This window comes from Lepidochelys kempii, chromosome 10 (assembly GCF_965140285.1).
Source record: "Lepidochelys kempii isolate rLepKem1 chromosome 10, rLepKem1.hap1, whole genome shotgun sequence".
Classification (NCBI taxonomy): domain Eukaryota; kingdom Metazoa; phylum Chordata; order Testudines; family Cheloniidae; genus Lepidochelys; species Lepidochelys kempii.
In genome coordinates this window covers 44,615,780-44,632,713 of record NC_136389.1, presented here as the reverse complement: position 1 = coordinate 44,632,713, position 16,934 = coordinate 44,615,780, and the positions used below count along the sequence as shown (strand labels likewise).

The following is a 16,934-nucleotide window of genomic DNA, read 5'->3' as shown; positions in this document are numbered from 1 at the left end:
CGCAGCCTGGCAGAACCGGACAAATGGGGGCGGGAAGGGTGTTATGGGTTACGAGTCTCCTGACGCCTGGGGTTTGTTCTCCCGCCCCGTCAGTGTTGGTGGTGGAGGGGATTGTGCAGGTATCGCCCAGAGCCTGGGGGGGACACGACCCCACCCTCAGTGGCTTGGAAAGCGGGACACCCAGGAACGCCCAGCAGAGCCCTCTGCTGCCCCTGTTAGCAGCCCGGTTGGGCTGGCAGCCGCCTGATGAGACTGCAGGAAGTAGCAGGGAGTCTGGGAACCGCTGGGCATGGGGGTGGGGCACTGCCCTGAATACAGACTATGAAACTGACAACGAGCTGCAGAGCAGAGCTGAGCGTGGTGCCCCCTCGGGCAGGTCTCATCCAGGCCCAAGCCCAGCCCCAGGGGCACTGCTCGCTCTGCTGCTTCCCAGAGCCTTTGGTTTTGCTTTAAGCCACCTCAGTGGTGCTGAAAGGTGCCAGGCCCAGCCCAGCAGCCACAGCACAGTAGGTGGCAAGGTTAGTGCCCGCTGAACCACCCAGCCCTGCCTTGGATGGGGCGTTAGGACTGAGAGGGCAGCTCCGTCTCCAGGGTGCGCTCGCTCCTCAGCCCCGCTCCCTTGCCTGACAACGGAGTTCGAGGCCAGCTGGGAGAGTGGTTTTGTGACGGGAACACAGAGAGGGCGGAGACCCAATTCACCACCCCATTGAGAGTGAGGGTGGCTCTGTGGGTGAAGCTCTAGCAGGGGAAGCAAGAGACTCTATTCCCAGCTCTGCTGGTGACCATGGGCAAATCAGGTTTTCCTCAGTGCCTCTGTTTCCCCATCAGTTCAATGGGGCACTTTTCATCCAAGCACTTAACAAAGGTGATCAGTAGCATCACCCCCATTTTACAGATGGGAAAACTGAGGCACAGAGCAACGAGACTTGTCCAAGGTCACCCAGCAAAGCAGTGTAGAACCAGGACTAGAACCCAGGCCTAGCCACTAGGCAATGCTGCCTGTAGGCCTCCCTGGGGGGTTGGGGAAGGATTTATTAGTATTTGTAACGTGGTTTGAGATTCTTGGCCAGAGAGAAGCAGGGGATCGTTAATTCGAACTGGCTGAAAACTTTCCACTGAAATAATTTGTTTGACAGAAAACAGCTTTTTCTTTGATGTCAGAACCAGATATTTTCACACACAAAAAATCCACTTCCATCAGAACTGTAGGGTTTTGTAACAAACCCTAAACAACTTAATGTGTCAAGTTTCTGGCAACCAATTTTTTTTTGTTTTTACACAGAAATTTCAATTCTCAGCAACCAAAACACAAAAAAATTGTTCAGGTTTTGGTCAACTTAGATTAAATCCAAACCAAAAATTATTTGTGCCAACATTTTTCATAGATCAGAATCCCAGTCGTTTAGTTGTACTCTGGTAGCCTGGGAGTGCTAGGTGCTGCACAAATACAGAACCAAAAGCTGGCCCCTGGCCCACAGGGCTGCAATGTCAGAGTCTTTAGCTTATTAGTCAGACTTTCCACAGGCCACTCTCCATCACCCTGGACACCCAGGGACAAACCCAACCTGACCTACATGGGCCAGCACCACACAGCACAATTATGGGGCCGGGGTAGGCTCTTGTGCTATTTATGTGGGATGGGCTCACTCGTCTTAGAACGTGGCTCTTTTCTCCTTAACTAGAGAAAGGTTTCCCAAGGTCCTGGAGGGTGAATTCCCATGGGGGAGTTTCTCTCCTGCCTGGATCCCAGGTGCCCACTCAAAAACTGAGAAAAAGGAGGGTGGGAACTAGGGACACTAGGTGAAATTCCCCCCCTGTACAGAGGGCTGGGCAAGGCCTAGGCACCTGAAGAAGAACACGCTCCCAGCATCTGTAGCCGTGAAACGTCAAGGCTCCCTCAGCACCATGGACAGATCACACAGCTATGAAGAACCAATCAGCAGGCAGCTCGTGAGCCCAGTGGGCGGGATATCAGAACTATATGCATAAGCACTCCCTCCCCGTCCAATGACATGGGCGCTACCCCTTTAGAGCATGCAAAGGTCCCAGAGTGCTTTGCAGGCAATGATGATTAGGCCAGGGCCAGGGAGACATTAGTTACATCTCACAGTGGACTAAGAAGAGCAGAGGTCTATTCCCAGCTCAGCCGCTGGCCTGCTGGGCAACCTTGGGAAGTCACTTCCCTGACCTGTGCCTCAGTTTCCCCATCTGTAAAAGGGGATAATGATACTGCCCTCCTCTGTGAAGCCCTTTGCGATCTAGGGATGGAAAGTGCTGTATTAGGATGAAGGGTTACTACAACAACAACAACTGGTTGCACTCTAAGTCATAAGGACAGGCAGAAATTGGAACCCAGGAGTCCTGGCTCCCTGTCCCTCTCTAACCACTAGACTATGCTACTACAAAATCTAGTCATACTCATCCAGCCTCTTCTGGTCTCCTTCCCCGGGCCTCACTCTGTCACCAAACGCAGGACCCCATAACAGAGCCAATCTGCTCCACAGCCTCTAGGGCACCCCTCAGAGTCTTGTCTCAGCCTCCAACTTCCCCACACGGAGCTCAGGCTGTTCCTGAAGGGGGTTGTCTCATCCTTTGCTCATTCCTTCCCCGAGAAGCCACGTTTCCCAGGACATCTGCTCTTAAAGGGCTCTCAGGCCATAAGGGACACCTGGGGTCCTGTGCACACATTGAGTGTGACACTGCCCCCGTCCTCAAAGTCTGTCCCAAGGAGAGTCCCTGTGTCTTTGCTGCACACCCCTCTCCCCAGCATGGCAGTGAGAACAGACTAACCCACTGCACCGGTGGCATTAGGCACATTCCCCCTTTGCAGTCCCAGGGAGCTCCCTGAAAGATAGATTTGGCCCACAAGGGCCTTCTATTTGGCTCACTGGGCATCAGATGCTCCCCCTCGCTCCCTGCTGGGGGTCCGCTGTAAGGATGGCCCCGCTGCCTGGCTCCAACTCTGCCTAGGGCCAGCTGGAGCCACATAGCAGCAGAAACCCCAATGGGGAGCAGGAAGGAACAGTTGATGCCTGGCGGGCCAAACAGAAGGCCTTCGCCAGCGGCTCCAGTCCCTGTGCTCCCCTGCAGTGCCAGGTTGCTCCTTTCCCTCCCCTACAGAGCAGCCTCCAGGTTGCCACGTGCCAGTCCCAGGCCTCGGTGAGGGGTGCTCAGAGGTGGGTCAGTGCAGGGATGCTACAGCCTAGGAGCAGGCAGGGGAGCACAGGGAGGACACAGAGGTGGAGCCAGACCTGAGTAGCAGGACCTCCTGGACAGCAGAGCCCCCAGCTGGGAGCACAAGCCAGGCACAGGCAGGAGGAGGTGGGGATAGGACAGGCTCTGGGGGGAGCTACCTCCTGTGTCCCCCACTGTCCCCATCTTCCTCCCAGATAGGGCCCCCAGAATTGAGCTTTTCAGGGAGCCCTGTCAAATTATTGACTTGAACTGGGACCATATAGAACATGGTTGCAACCAAGGTCCTGTAGTGGCACCAAATCTTGTATAAAGGGGGTCAAATAAGGTGTCTCAGACAAGGTTATGGTTTGCTGGTTATGATTATGCTGTCTACGTGTGTGTATCATTTTTGTAGTTATGAATATTGGCTCTATACTGTCTGTAGTTCAGACTTGTGCTATGCTTCTGGGTGACACCCCGGACAAGTTGGTGTCAGCTCTGCCTAGCTTGCTTGATGGCCCATTAAGGACCATCAGCTATACAACTGACCCACTGAGAGAAGGCAGACACGCCTTGGGACTCAGCAAGGTATGCAGGGACATGCCGATGGACCGAACTCTGAGGTTTTTCCAGGCCATGTGATGGACGGCTTGTCTTTGGGACAAAGAAAGAAAGACCACTTGGCAAGAGAACATAAAAAGCTGCTGCAGCTCCTCCATCTGGTCTTCAATCCTGCTTCTCACCTCTGGAGGGACTTTGCTACACTAAAGCCTTGAACCAAGTACTGAAAGACCCATCCCAGCTGTGGACATACTCCAGAGACTTGATTTGAACCTGCAGTTTATTCTATCACTGCTGCAAACCTGAACCAAGAACTTTGCCATGACTGTGTGTAATCGATTCCATTTAACCAATTCTAGCTCTCATCTGTATCTTTTTCCTTTTATGAATAAACCTTTAGATTTTAGATGCTAAAGGATTGGCAACAGCGTGATTTCTGGGTAAGATCTGATTTGTATATTGACCTGGGTCTAGGGCTTGGTCCTTTGGGATCGAGAGAACCTCTTTTCTTTTCCTGGGGTATTGGTTTTCATAACTATCTGTCCCCATAATGAGTGGCACTGGTGGTGATACTGGGAAACTGGAGTGTCTGAGGGAATTGCTTGTGTGACTTGTGGTTAGCCAGTGGGGTGAGACCAAAGTCCTCTCTGTCTGTCTGGTTTGGTTTGCCTTGGTGTGCATAGAAACCCCAGCCTTGGGCTGTAACTGCCCTGCTTTAAGCAGTTTGTCCTGAATTGGCACTCTCAGTTGGGTCCCACCAGAACCAGCATCGTTACAGGCCCCCATGGGCAAATGCCACCACTGACTCCCATGAGAGCCAGGCAGCAGGCAGGCAGGGAAGCTACAGTTCCAAACAGGGAGGAGGAGAAATGGTAGCAAAGCAGAGGAGAGATGGGGAGATGGAGGGAAGGTATCAAGAGAAGTCTCCCTGACTCTCTCCCCCGCCCCAGCCTTCCAGCCCATAGTGCAGTGGGGATAAGCCATGGGGCAGCGACACTCACAGTCATCCAGGTCCAGCAAGGAGATCTCCTTGGTCCCTTTCCTGGCGTCCTTTGGAGTTGGTTTGCTGCTGGGAGGCTGCAAGAGAGGACAGAGCCGGGGCAGTATGACTGTCAGCAGGCGGGGTGCGGGCAGAGGGCTGGGAAAGGAGCACAGGACCCTGAGAGGCCCAGCCAGTGGTGAGCTGGAGCCAGTTTGCACCGGTTTGCTAGAACCGGTTGTTAAATTTAGAAGCCCTTTTAGAACCGGTTGTCCAACCGGTTCTAAAAGGGCTTCTAAATTAACTGGCCAAAAGTGGCACCTTAGGCACCGACTCCATGGGTGTTCCAGCCCTGGAGCATCCAAAGGGAAAATATGGTGGGTGTAGAGCACCCACTGGCAGCTCCCTGCCCCACCCCCGGCCCCAGCTTGCCTCCACCTCCTCCCTGCTCCGCTTCGCCACCGCCCCTAGGCTTCCGGCAAATCAGCTGTTTGCGCTGGAAGCTGGGGCGGGCTGAGAAGCAAGTGGCGGCTTCCTGCTCAGGCCCAGGGAGGCGGAAGTGAGCTGGGGAGGGAGGTGGGGGGGTGAGGAGGGCTGCCTGCGTGGCAGCAGGTAACCAAGGGGGGGGCGCGCAGGGGAACTGCTCCCCACCCCAGCTCACCTCCGCCACCCTCAGCCTGAGCGGGAAGCCGCCGCCTGCTTCTCAGCCCTCCCAGGCTTCCCGCCAAACAGCTGATTCGCGGGAAGCTGGGGCGGTGGGGGGGGCAGCAGAGGTGAGGTGATCTGGAGCCGGGTGTGGGGCAGGGAGCTGCCGGTGCATGCTCTGCACCACCAAATTTTCCCAGTGGGTGCTCCAGCTCCGGAGCACCCAGGGAGTCGGCGCCTAAGGCGCCACTTTTGATGTGATCAGTGGGGGAGCGGCTGCTTCCCCTGCTCCCCACTAGCTATGCTCCCCCGCTCCTAGGAGCCAGAGGGACCTGCCAGATGCTTCCTGGGAGCTGCCCCAGGTAAGCACCTCTGGGACTCCCCACCTTGCCCCCTGGCAGGTGCCTCTGGCTCTTAGGGGCGGAGCGGGGTGGGCACCCACTACGGTGGCCCATGAGATCCTCCTGCCCAGTTCTGGGGGCAGCCAGGGGACAGGGGTGGATGGGGCAGGGGTCCTGGGGGGGCCTCAAGGAATGCGGGGGGGTTGGGTGGGGCAGGAGTCCTGGGGGGCGGGGGTGGGCAACTACCCCCTCGTGGGGTGAGGAGGGAACCCGTTGTTAAGATTTTGGCAGCTCATCGCTGGGCCCAGCTCAGCACTGGCACGGGGAGCCTTTGGTGCAGGATGCTCAGGGAGGGGCAAGAGCTGAGTCCCATCCCAGTGCATGGGAGCCCCGGCCCACCTCTGCAGGGCAGATGGGTGGTGCCAGGGCTCAGCGGCAGCAAGCCCCTCCCTGGACGCCCAGCCCGTCCCCTCACCTTGGTTCTCCTCTTGCTCTCCGGCTCTGACTGGGATTCCTCTGCCTCGGAGCCTGAGTCCGACTCAGATGAGCTGCTCTCCGAGACGCTGCCCTCCTCCCAAGAGGACTCGGAACCCCCTTTCCCTTCGTGCTGCGGCTTCTTCTTCTTCCCCTTCTTCCCCTGCTCCTCCTCCTCGCTGGGGTCGCTACGGGAAGGAGAGGGTCAGGCACAGGGCACCACCACACCTCGCATGCCCCTCGAACAGGAGGACTGCCAGGGGGTGCCTGCTACCAGTGGCTAATTTATATACTTTGATATCATGGGTAAGAGCCACGGCTGGGGACCACGCGTCTGAGCTAGGCTCACACTCTCCGGCAGATTTATCTGGCAGGACAATCACATTGTGCCAATGTTGGGGTGATGTCACCCCAAGCTGTGACACACCCTGGGTGGCTGACATTCTCCCCACACCCAGCACTCCTGAGCTGTCCCCTGCTGGTTGAGTGACTGACATCCCCTCCACCAACACTCCTGCATATCCCCCTGCTGGCACTGGAGTAGCTGGGCCCAGCCTTTCAGCCTGGGATCACTGCCTGGCACATGGGCAAAGGTGCTGGGTGTTAAAGGCATGAGAAACAGACATGGTGGGATGGGCTGTAGTCCCCCCATATCCCCGGGGGTGTTCCTCAGTCCCTATCCGGTGGCACCTCCTGCCCCGTCTCCCCTCCACAGCCTGTGATACCTCCCGGCGATCTCCAGGCAGGCTTTCCGGGGCCCTTCCTTTCCCTTCTTTTTCTTCTTCTTCTTCTTCTCCTCCTCCTCCGACTGGTCTCCACTCTCCTCGCCCCGGCTTCCCGAGTCAGAGCTGCTCTCACTGCTGCTGCTGCTGCTCTCACTCTCCAACTCGCTGACCGATTCCGGTTCTGGGAGAGAGAGAGAAAATCTCAGGGTTCACAGCCCTTGCCATGGCACCGTCTGCAAGGCTGGCCCACCCACTGGCTCCATGCCAACAACTGCCCCGCCCAGCCTGCCGCTGGCTGCTACGCCACACTGCCATCCCATGCACTTGACCCTTCCCTCCAGGGCCCTTACACTGCCATGGTCGCTGGGCCGGGGTTCCCCCAGCTGGTGCGCTGGGGAGCAGGCAGGAAGGGAGTCATCATGTCATTCCCATACATGCACAGAGATGCGCCCTGTCCCGTGTGGGCGACGCTGGCTGTGCCCGCTCCCCACAAATAGCCAGGAGGCAGGGGTGGATGGGCCCTTCAGACAACACATTGTGTCCTGGGCCTTTCCCAGGGAGGAAGGGCTCCTGAGCGAGGGTCAGTCCAATTCGAGGACCCTGAATGCTCCTAGGCATTGAGTGAGAAGGGCTCTGTAGCCCCTGTCATCTGGGTGCTGGCCAAGGGCTCACAGCCCTTTCCAGTCAGGCTGCTGGCAGCCCAGCCTGGGCCAGCAGGGAAGGTGGGGGATGCACAGCGGAGAAGCTTTGGAAGGGCTGGCCCTTTGCCTCTCAGACACATCTTATCCACCCCCACCCAGGGGTGCTGCAGATGCTTCCCCCATCAGGAATATGACAGAGCCCACAGCTCACAACACTAGCAGATGAGAGCAGATTGCACTGCCATCCCCATGCAGCAGACGCCTGCGCTCAGCACTGCACAGGTAGGTAATGCAGGAGCCTGCTGCCCTCTGGCCGTGGGAATACTGTCAGGGCCAGGCAGTGCCACCCTGCTGCCCGGCACGGAGACGGCCAGGTCCCTCACCGCTGTCTGCTGATTCTGTGGGCCCGGACTCTCCCTCCGAATCCGAGTAGAATGGCTTCTCCACCTTCTCTTTCCTCTTCTCCCGGCTGGTGCACTTGGTCCATTCCGGAACCTGCGCGGGAGCAGAAAAGGAGGTGAGGCATGTGCCAGCCGTGGGGAGGACCATGCCAATCCCCTGTGAACCTCCCACAGCAGAGAGCTGACCCAAGGAGAGGAGATCGCAGAGGCCAGGCCCTTCCAAAGGGATTCTGCAGTGATGGACAGGCTGATTCCCAAAAAAATGTCCCTAGGGTCAGTACCATGGGGACTCTGTCCTGGAGGGGGTGTGGAGACCACACAGCGATGCACGGACCATGCTCCCATCCCTCTTCTCAGCACCCTCACTGCATGAAGCTGGCCAGCCTTCTCCTTGACAGGTGGATCACCCAGCAGCGAGCGCTGGGGGCAGATCCAGAGACAGGCATGGCAGGACTCTGGCTGGGGGCTACGCTCCTGAACAGGTGTGTGCTTGTGCACGTGCAATGCACGCTCAGCCCGGCTCAAGTTTAGCTCCGAGAGATTAAAAGGAGTTTAATCTACACACATGTTTGTGTGGAGGATGGGGATGTGGGTCTGTCTTTTACTCTCTGCTGAGATGTCAGATCCTTTTTGTGTGTTATAGAAAAAAGCCAACACATGCACGCACACACAATTCCCAAGAGCTGGACGTTAAAAGCAAGAGAGAGGGGAAAGACACCATAACAAACACACACGAGCCACCTCTCTGAGCTCTCCCAGCAACCCGATGTGGCTTTCAATGGGGAAGGCGGTTTCTTCCTGCAAACGAGGGAGATTGCTGTCACAGGAGCAGAGCGACGCTGCAGGGCGACACTGCCACCCCGTACCCCACTCCTCCTGCCCTAAGCATCAGGACAGGAACCACCCATGTCTCTGGACACCTGGGAGGTTCAGCAGCTGCCCAGAGCTTCGCACCAGAGCCCAGGGTCCCCTGAGACCAAGGCTGCGAGTAGTGCGGTGAGCACCCGTTCCCCGGGATTACACAAATGGAGCACAACACGAGGCCCCATTCCCAGAGCCCGGCTATCATCGTACCTCCACATTGCGCACGGATGGGTCGGGGGCCTCGTCCGGCCAGTCGGGGAGCTCCTGGTAGCCCACTGCCTTGGCATTGAGGAGGTGTGAGAGCGAGCCAAGCTGGAAATGGTCCCGATCTGCAGCAGAAAGGGAGAGTTCAGAGCACAGCCCTCCTGGCCCCACTCCCCACCCTAGGGGCTTCCAGCCTCACAGCCCAGCAGGCCCCATGTCCGACATCACCCAGCCCTTACTGGGAGGAACTGGCTCCCCTCTCATAGTCAGACAGGGACCCCAGGGTCCAGTGCACCTTGCCATACCTTTGAAGGAGGACTCCAAGATGGGGGCGGGCTTCTGCGCCAGGAAGAGCTTCTTGGCGTATTTGTTAAGGGCCCCGCTCTTCTCAGTGGGCACGATGAGCTGGCGGATGAAGCGGGCCCGGTCCCGGATGTCGTAGTTCTGGTCGTACTTGGCCAGGTTCAGCACGTACTGGGTCAGCAGCTTGCTCTATGGCGACACTTGGCAGCTGGGACTTTACAGGGCTACCGCGCTGAGCAGACCCTTTCCCCACCCCACAGATGGGGAAACAGAGGCACAGGGAGGGGAAGGGACTTGCCCAAGGGCACCCACCCCAGCTCTGCTGATTCCCTGAGCCCAGCCCAAACATCACCCACTGGGCAGGGCAACCCTAAGTGCAGGGACTGTGGGCCCAATCCAGCAAGGTGCCGAGTGCCCTCCACATCCCCCAGCTTCAGCTGGCACAGAGCTACTTGCAGGATTGGGCCCACGGGTTGCAGGCTCAGCTGGCCGGCCAGGCTGTTTCAGACGGAAGTGTCCCCACAGCACCCCACTGTCTGGCAGGGGCCAAGACACTTGGAGACAGCTGTGCCTCTATCCCAGAGCGCCCAGCACTGTCACCGTGGGGACTGGCCAGCTAGGTGGCCCTGCAGTGTAGGGTGGAGCAAGACACAGCTGCGATGGTCACAGTTTCCTTGCAGCGGTTGGGGGAAGCCACTGCAGGGGGCACAGGCTCAGCCAGCCCTGCACTAATTGCGTGTGCAATGCCCGCTTTGCACGGAGCCTGCCGCGGCAGAGCCAGCTGCATGGTGAGAGCAGGGTCTTGGAGCCAGTCTGGGAAGCTGCCGATGCTGCCACTCGCTCCCTGTCCCGCCCACCCAGATGGTGCTTACCTGCTTGGAGTTGGTCAGGTAGAGCTTGGCTGCCAGGTTGATGACCTGCAGCTTGACGATGTCCTCCTCGCCGGTGAAGGACTTGGCCATCTTGCGGAGCACGTCAGGCGCGATCTTGGGCACGTGCTCGCAGTACTCGCCAATCAGCCAGAGGATACTGGCCCGGGCCATGGGCACCTGCAGACAGGCACATGGCAGTGCCCCAGCTCTGCCAAAATCCCTTGCACCCAGCCAGGGCAAGCTCCAGAGGGACGGGCTGGGGCCAGGAGCGTCACCCAGAGCTGGTGCAAGTGCAGTACAGTCCATGGGAGACCTGCCCACACCCTGCAGCCACTATGCTCTGGAGTCCCTAGGCCAGGATTTGCTGGTCCTGCCCAATGCCCCCACTGCTCCCCAGTCCCATCAACCCAGCCAGTTCCTTCTCCCAGTCAGGGCCCAGCTGCTGCATTGCCTAGCGCATCCAGGATCCTTTGCACTGGGGCACCCAGCACAGGGAATTCTGGGACCCAAGCACAGAGACCCTGGGGGGATGGGGACAGGGCAGAGAGAGGTCTGAGAGGACAAGATGGCCCCACTCCATTCCAGCGATGCCCCCCGAGGTTGCGTCCTAGGTGGGTGCCTGCCCGTGCCCATCTGGGGAAGCACAGCGGCAGGCCTGCACAGTGCTGCCCCTTCCAGGACACACACAGCTGGGAGCCTGGCAATGCCCACCCACTGCACCAGCCACACCAGGAAGCAAGCGGGTCCTGCCGGGGCTGAGCTGGCAGTTTGAAGAGCTCAGCCAGTCCCTCCTGGAGTCAGGCGGCCTCGCGGGGCAAGCGCTGGCACGGGAGTCCCAGCCCTGGTGGCACAGGGGATTCGAACTCAGGGGACCCAGACACGGAGTGCAGCACCCCTTGGGGAGAAAGGGGGCAACAGGCGGCAGCACTTCCACAAGGAGGGCAGCTTAGGACACCAAGGACCCCCCTGAACTAACCCCTCCTCCTCCGTGTGAGCACAGCCCCCTCCACACTCGCCCCCATACAGCTGGAGCCCCCAGCCCCTCTGGCGGTGGGAACAGCTGGGCCCCGAGCCCAGACGTACCTGGATGTTGTCGGTGAGCTTGGCCATGTGCTTGATGATCTCGCTGTGCTGAGAGGGCTGCATCTGCAGCAGCTTCTTAATGACGACCACGGACTCAGCCACCACCAGCTCTGCGGGCAACAGAGATCCCCACCCGCCAATGAGCGCAGAGACGTCTCCGTCCCCCGCACTGCCAGGACTCAGCCATGGCCAGCTCGGGGTGGTTCCTCTCCCCACCCTGTTGAGGCTGTGCAGGATGTCAGTGGGTGAGGGGCCTCAGCCAGGGGTGTGCTACCGAACACTGGGATGCTGACAACATGCAGCTGTGGAAATTTGCTCAATCAGACATTTAACTCCCAGAAGAATGTCCCAGCACAGGGCGCCCCTTCCGCCAGCTCTCCCCAGCCCATGGCCTCCTCACACCCAGTCGGATCGTCCCGGGCTGGTGACGGGAAGGTCCGAGACACAGGAGGAGCAGATAGCTCCTCCCAGGCTGTGAATGGTTCTGACTATCACTCATTGCTGGATCTTCCACTGCAAGCTCTGAAAAGCAATATCTCCCGTAGGAAGTTCCTGGACAGCTCCCCCTAGCCCCTCTCTGCCCCCAGGCTCTCACCATCCCTGTTAGAGAGAAGCTGAACAAGGCCGTTCAGGCAGGTGTCTCGGACCTTCCCGATGTTTGTGGCACAGCGCCCGATGGCCTGGATGGTGGCAGCTACAAAGTCCTTGTCCATGCTCCGGATGTAGGTCTGTGGGACAAGAGGCATGGCAGCTTTCCCAGCATGCACCGGGAGTCAGGACACCATGCTGGAGCAGCCCCATCTGAGAGCTGATGGTGCGGCCTCAGACGACATGCAGGGTGGCTCCCAGCAGCTGCACTTGCTCAGGGTTCCTAGCAGCTGCTGTAGCGAAGGTCACACGGCTGTCTGTAATGCCCGGTTCTCCCGTAGTCCCCTTGTTTGGGAACAGGCCCTGGCAGGGCTGGACGTTTCTCTTTTCCACCCCATTTTAGGGAAATCCATCCAGCAGAAGTAGTAATTTACTTATATTCCAGTAGCACGTAGAGGCCCCGATGAGGATCGGGCCCACTGTGTGGGCATGTACAGACACCTCAGCCTCTGCCCCAAAGAGTCTACATGAGACCCAATACACATGCTTTCCCCCACATGTATTGCAGAACAACCTGGCTTCTTCCTCCAGGGCTGTAGTTCCACGCCCATTCTCCAAACCCAGTGAGGAGCAGGGGCTGGGCCAAGGCCAGGGTAAAAACAAAAAGGGGTTTTGCTAATAAAGTGGGAAGGATTTGGGCCTCCAGAAACCTACACCCAGAGTCTTGGTGTTTAACTATGAAACAGCCACCGCCAAGCCCAACAGAGCCAGCCGACTCCAGGACCACGTAGGGCTGGCCACAAATTTTCCATCAAAACTGTCTCTACTTTTCATGAAAAATGTAGATTTTTTCATTGAATAACCAAGCAGCTGAAAACCAAAGTATTTGGATTGCACTAAGCTGTCATGGAGCCCCTTGGGAACTGTAGGGCCAGGCTCCCCAGCCATCTCCCATGATGCATGCAGGAACGTCCACTATTGGGGTGCATCCTGGGAGATGTAGTCTCCACAGGGAGACCAGCCCATGGAGGAGAATGGGAGCATGAACAGCCAAACTCCAACTCCCATGAGGCACCACGGCAGCATTCCCAAATTGAAACATTCCATTTTCCATTTCCTTCCCCCACCCAAAAGCCCATTTTCTGCCCAGCTCTGGCAACGGGGACAGCTCCCAATGGCGGGTGGAGATGAGATTGTGAGAGTGAGCCTGCAGGGCAGCAGCATTGAAAGCCCTGAGCTCTCGGGAGAAGCCCCGGTCTCCTCTCTCTCTATAGTGGGCACTCGCCACAGCAGGTAGCTCCTCCCAGGCTGTGAATGGTTCTTTTCTTGCTCATGGCTGGGGGGGGGTAGCAATCGAGGTGAGCTCACACTGCACCCAAAGCCCCTCTCTTTTACCCCCATGCTGACAGCATCACCGCTGAAATGCTTCCAGCTCTGCCCCATGCCGCCCCCACCCGGCTCTCCCGCCAGCCCCCTGCCCTGAGTACCTGGAACTCCCGCAGGATGGTGGAGATGTTGGTTTCGTTAGCGAGATTGGTGAGAACTTCCAGCTGAAGGGGGGGGAGAGAGAGCAGCACAAGAGCGTGCGCGTGAGAGAGAGATGGAAAGATTTACCCCCACGTGCCTAGAGACAGAGGTATCTCCAAGGATCCTGCATGCGGGGAGAGTGAGAGGAGCCAGACTCCGGGTGCAGCAGACTGTGCATGTCCAGGCTCGGGGAGAAGGTGACACATGGCCGCATGGAGCTCCCCGTGGGGTCCAGAGGATCAGACGGTGTTTAGAAGGGAAGGCAGTACCTACAAGCTCCCAGGGATGGTGGGGGCAGATCACCTATGGCAGGGGAGTTTGGGTAGCTCGGTGCCCAGGCTATGTCCAGGAGGCATGTAGGGGATGCCGCGATGTGAACATGCATCAGGCCGTCCTGCGCATTTGACTCACCTTGAGGATCTTAATCTGGGTGGGGTCTGTGGATCTGATGTAGAAGCTCTTCAGATATGGCTCAAACATCCCCTGCATGGACAAAGCAGCTTTAGCAGCAGCCCAGTTACCCTGCTGGGTGCCAGCTGGGGGTCAGTCAGGGGACAGGGCAACGGGCCAAGTGCATGATGGGGGATTTCTCTGCAGCATCTAGCACTGGCCCCTATTGGAGACAGGCCCCCATGGACTGGACTGATCTGACATCCCAGAGTCCCTGCATACAGCTCAGGAATGGGTCAGACCCAAGCCCCAGGCTTGTGGGGGCTCAGCCCCAAATGCCCCCATGCTGCAGCCTCGCCCCAGCCTCTAGAGAAAAGAAAGGTGATTTCTCAAGTGCAGGGAACCGGGACTCACCCGCCGCTTAATGGACATCGTGGCCACGTTCTGCAGCACCACCCACTGTACCTCACTACCGGGAGAGAAAGAGATCCATCAGCTGGCCCCGGAGAAGCGAGGCAGCAAGGAGAATCCATGCAACAGGCTGCTCTTACACAATTCCTCCGCTTGACCCAATCTGGGTCAAATTCCCCCCCGCCACACTGAAATAACAAGCCCCAGCTTCATATTCTGCCCCGAGATGTTTCAGGGGTTTCTCCCTCCAGGACCTCACTGGTTCCATCTCAGAAACTTTAATATTCCCAAGATGGAGCCAATAGGAACCACCTGGTCAGGCTGCCAGGGTGAGTCATCAGAAGAGCTGTGCAGCTCTGTGCAGGGCCCGAGCCCTGACAGCCTGTGACACAGACTTCAGCCTCTTTGGAACAAGTCATGGAAGAAAGTTCAGGTGGTTGCTTGAGAGAAAGAAAGGGGGGTGTGGGGAGGGGGGGTGAGCAGAAGACAGAAGGAGAAAAGGGAGAAAGGAGGAGAAGCTGCAGCAGTTGCAGACCTGTGGCTCCTCAGGAGACGCACCAGTGCCTTGGCAATGACCCCGACCTCGGCCTTGGGTGCCAGGTGGAAGTACAGCTGAGATACGGCCATCACCACCTGTGTGGGAGGGGGAGGAGAGAGACAGGAGGTCATGGGAGGGCGCCGAGCAATGGGCCAGCCATTACAGGCTGAGTGCTGCCCAGGGCTGGGTTTAAAGCACCTGACTGCAGAGACAGGCATCCCGTTTTCTGTGTACTGCCCCTTCACGTGTCGGGTTTCCCTGGGCAGCAGCCAGTGCAGGGCAGCCAGTGGGAGAGCACCGCTCCCAGCGAGACCCCTGTCAATGGCCAGCTGGGCAGAGCGCTGGAGCTCCGGCGGTGTCGGGGCAGGGGGCTTGCTGAGCTTGGGGCCTACGCGTCCCCATTCAGATGCAGAGCGAGTCACCGGGCGCATGCTCCTGCAGGGACACTGTGAATTGTGTCTCCTTCCTTGGAGAGCCCCACGCGCCGGCAAACCCGCCTGTCACTCCTCAGGCACGAGGGGAAGCGTCACACCGACGGGATCCTGGACGCAGGGCAGTGGAGGGGCTCACCATGTCATTACAGCTCTGTGGCAGGAGGTCGTGGGGCTCCCACGGTGTTGCGGCTCTGTGGCAGGGTGGGAGGAGAAGGGCTTGGGGGGGGGCATAGGGCTCGGGGGGCAGGGCGAAGGAGAGAAGCGAGGGGCTCACTGTGGTGTTGCAGCTCTGTGGCGGGGGGCAGGGTGAGGGGGGGCATGTAGCTCACTGGGGGGTTGCGGCTCTGTGGGGGGGGGCAGGGTGAGGCAGGGGGCCATGTAGCTCACTGCGGCATTGCGGCTCTGCAGCAGGGGCTTTGTGTTGCGCAGCAGCAGCCGGTGGTCAGGGTCCATCACATAGGGCTTGCGCTTCACCAGAGAGGCTGCGTCTGGCTTGTCGTCCTTGGAGTCCTCCTCGTCGGAGCCGTAGAAGGCCTTCTCCGGGTTCTCCTCCAGCAGGGACTCCTGCCAGGCACAGTTGGGGGGGGGGGTATGGGCGGGGATGTAGCACTAACTCCTGCTCAGCAGCCCCCTCAGCCAGGCAGAGCTCCCAGTCCAGTAAACCCACCCCAGAGACACTAACTAGGAGCTGCTACAACTCAGGCTTTTCCTCTCAGGCCCCATTGGCAGCCACTCGGACTAGTCTCCCAGCCAAGCCCAGAGCAGCGACAAGACCCTGAGGGGGTCCCTGCATCGGTGAGGACAAGATGTGGGAGGGAAATCAGGGCCAGCCTGTGCAAGCCCCAGGACAGCTTCAGGGGGGTTGTTTCATGATCCAGAGGGGACACAGATCCAGAGGGGAGTGGTAATCACCCAGGCTGACCTCCTGCATAGCACAGACTGGAGACCCACATCCAGGGATTCTGCACAGTTTGTGGCTGAAGTAGAACAGAGCTTTGGAAAAACACCATCTCTGTGTACAGTCTCCGTGGGATGCAGGATCCCTTCCCTAGCTCACGTGCTCCAGCGTGTGCCTTGTTTCTAGTCCAAGCTAAGGGGGGATGCTGTGTTGCCACCACACGACAGCACCGTATGGCGCACCACCAAGGAGCCACAGCCGCAGGGGCTCGTGGGCACCCTGAGCCAGATGCTGCCCGGTCACCTCAGACTGAGCATCGCTGCTTCAGGTCCCGTGGCTCTGAGATGGGCAGTGCAGCCACGTGTGTCAGGGCTAGGAGGCCTGGCACTATCACAGAGACGCTGTAGGCCCCTGAGTCAGTCTTTTCCCTCTCAGCACTCTGTTCCGGTATGAACTCCCCTCCCTGCCTCGCTGGGGTCATGCGTCCCCTGCCCTGGTCTGACTCACGTTCTGGTTGGGGCTGAGGAACTGGGTGCGCGCGTAGCGGGTCAGCATGTTGATGATCACCACTTGGCCCCACTCCTCCACGTCGATCAGCAGGTTGCACAGCTTCCGGTAGTTCTTGTGGATCAGGTCGATGCGCTCGGGGCAAACCTCCTCGAAGGCCATCACCACGCTGCCCGCCACCAGCTGGGACAGAGGGGAGAGAGCAGTAGCAAGGTGGGCAAGGCAGGAGGGAGAGTGATGTGATTTGCACTGAGGGGCACTACTCACACTTCCCACCGACTGGAGCAGTCTCTGGATCTCTCCCCAGGGAGCTCTGGGGAGGGCTCCATCTCAGCCCTGACATGGAAGGACAGCCCCAGGGCAGCGTTTCTATC

General features: G+C 58.7%; 1 protein-coding gene across 6 annotated transcripts in view; it reads right to left on the bottom strand.

The window, feature by feature from the left end:
• AP3B2 (adaptor related protein complex 3 subunit beta 2) overlaps positions 1-16,934 on the bottom strand; it is a 63,889-nt gene that overhangs the window by 12,010 nt on the left and 34,945 nt on the right. For 3 of the 6 annotated variants that reach the window (XM_073363181.1, XM_073363183.1, XM_073363178.2), the window contains 16 exons: positions 16,561-16,743; positions 15,543-15,719; positions 14,719-14,816; positions 14,187-14,241; positions 13,794-13,865; positions 13,343-13,405; positions 11,863-11,995; positions 11,268-11,377; positions 10,185-10,361; positions 9,315-9,501; positions 9,016-9,134; positions 8,683-8,739; positions 7,924-8,035; positions 6,900-7,080; positions 6,176-6,362; positions 4,737-4,812 (listed from right to left, as the gene is read on the bottom strand). In XM_073363181.1, coding sequence (XP_073219282.1) covers positions 4,737-4,812; positions 6,176-6,362; positions 6,900-7,080; positions 7,924-8,035; positions 8,683-8,739; positions 9,016-9,134; positions 9,315-9,501; positions 10,185-10,361; positions 11,268-11,377; positions 11,863-11,995; positions 13,343-13,405; positions 13,794-13,865; positions 14,187-14,241; positions 14,719-14,816; positions 15,543-15,719; positions 16,561-16,743 — 1,987 coding nt within the window. Of the gene's footprint in view, positions 1-4,736; positions 4,813-6,175; positions 6,363-6,899; positions 7,081-7,923; positions 8,036-8,682; positions 8,740-9,015; positions 9,135-9,314; positions 9,502-10,184; positions 10,362-11,267; positions 11,378-11,862; positions 11,996-13,342; positions 13,406-13,793; positions 13,866-14,186; positions 14,242-14,718; positions 14,817-15,542; positions 15,720-16,560; positions 16,744-16,934 lie in introns of those variants that run through there. The other 3 variants (XM_073363182.1, XM_073363180.2, XM_073363184.2) reach the window with 2 other exon arrangements.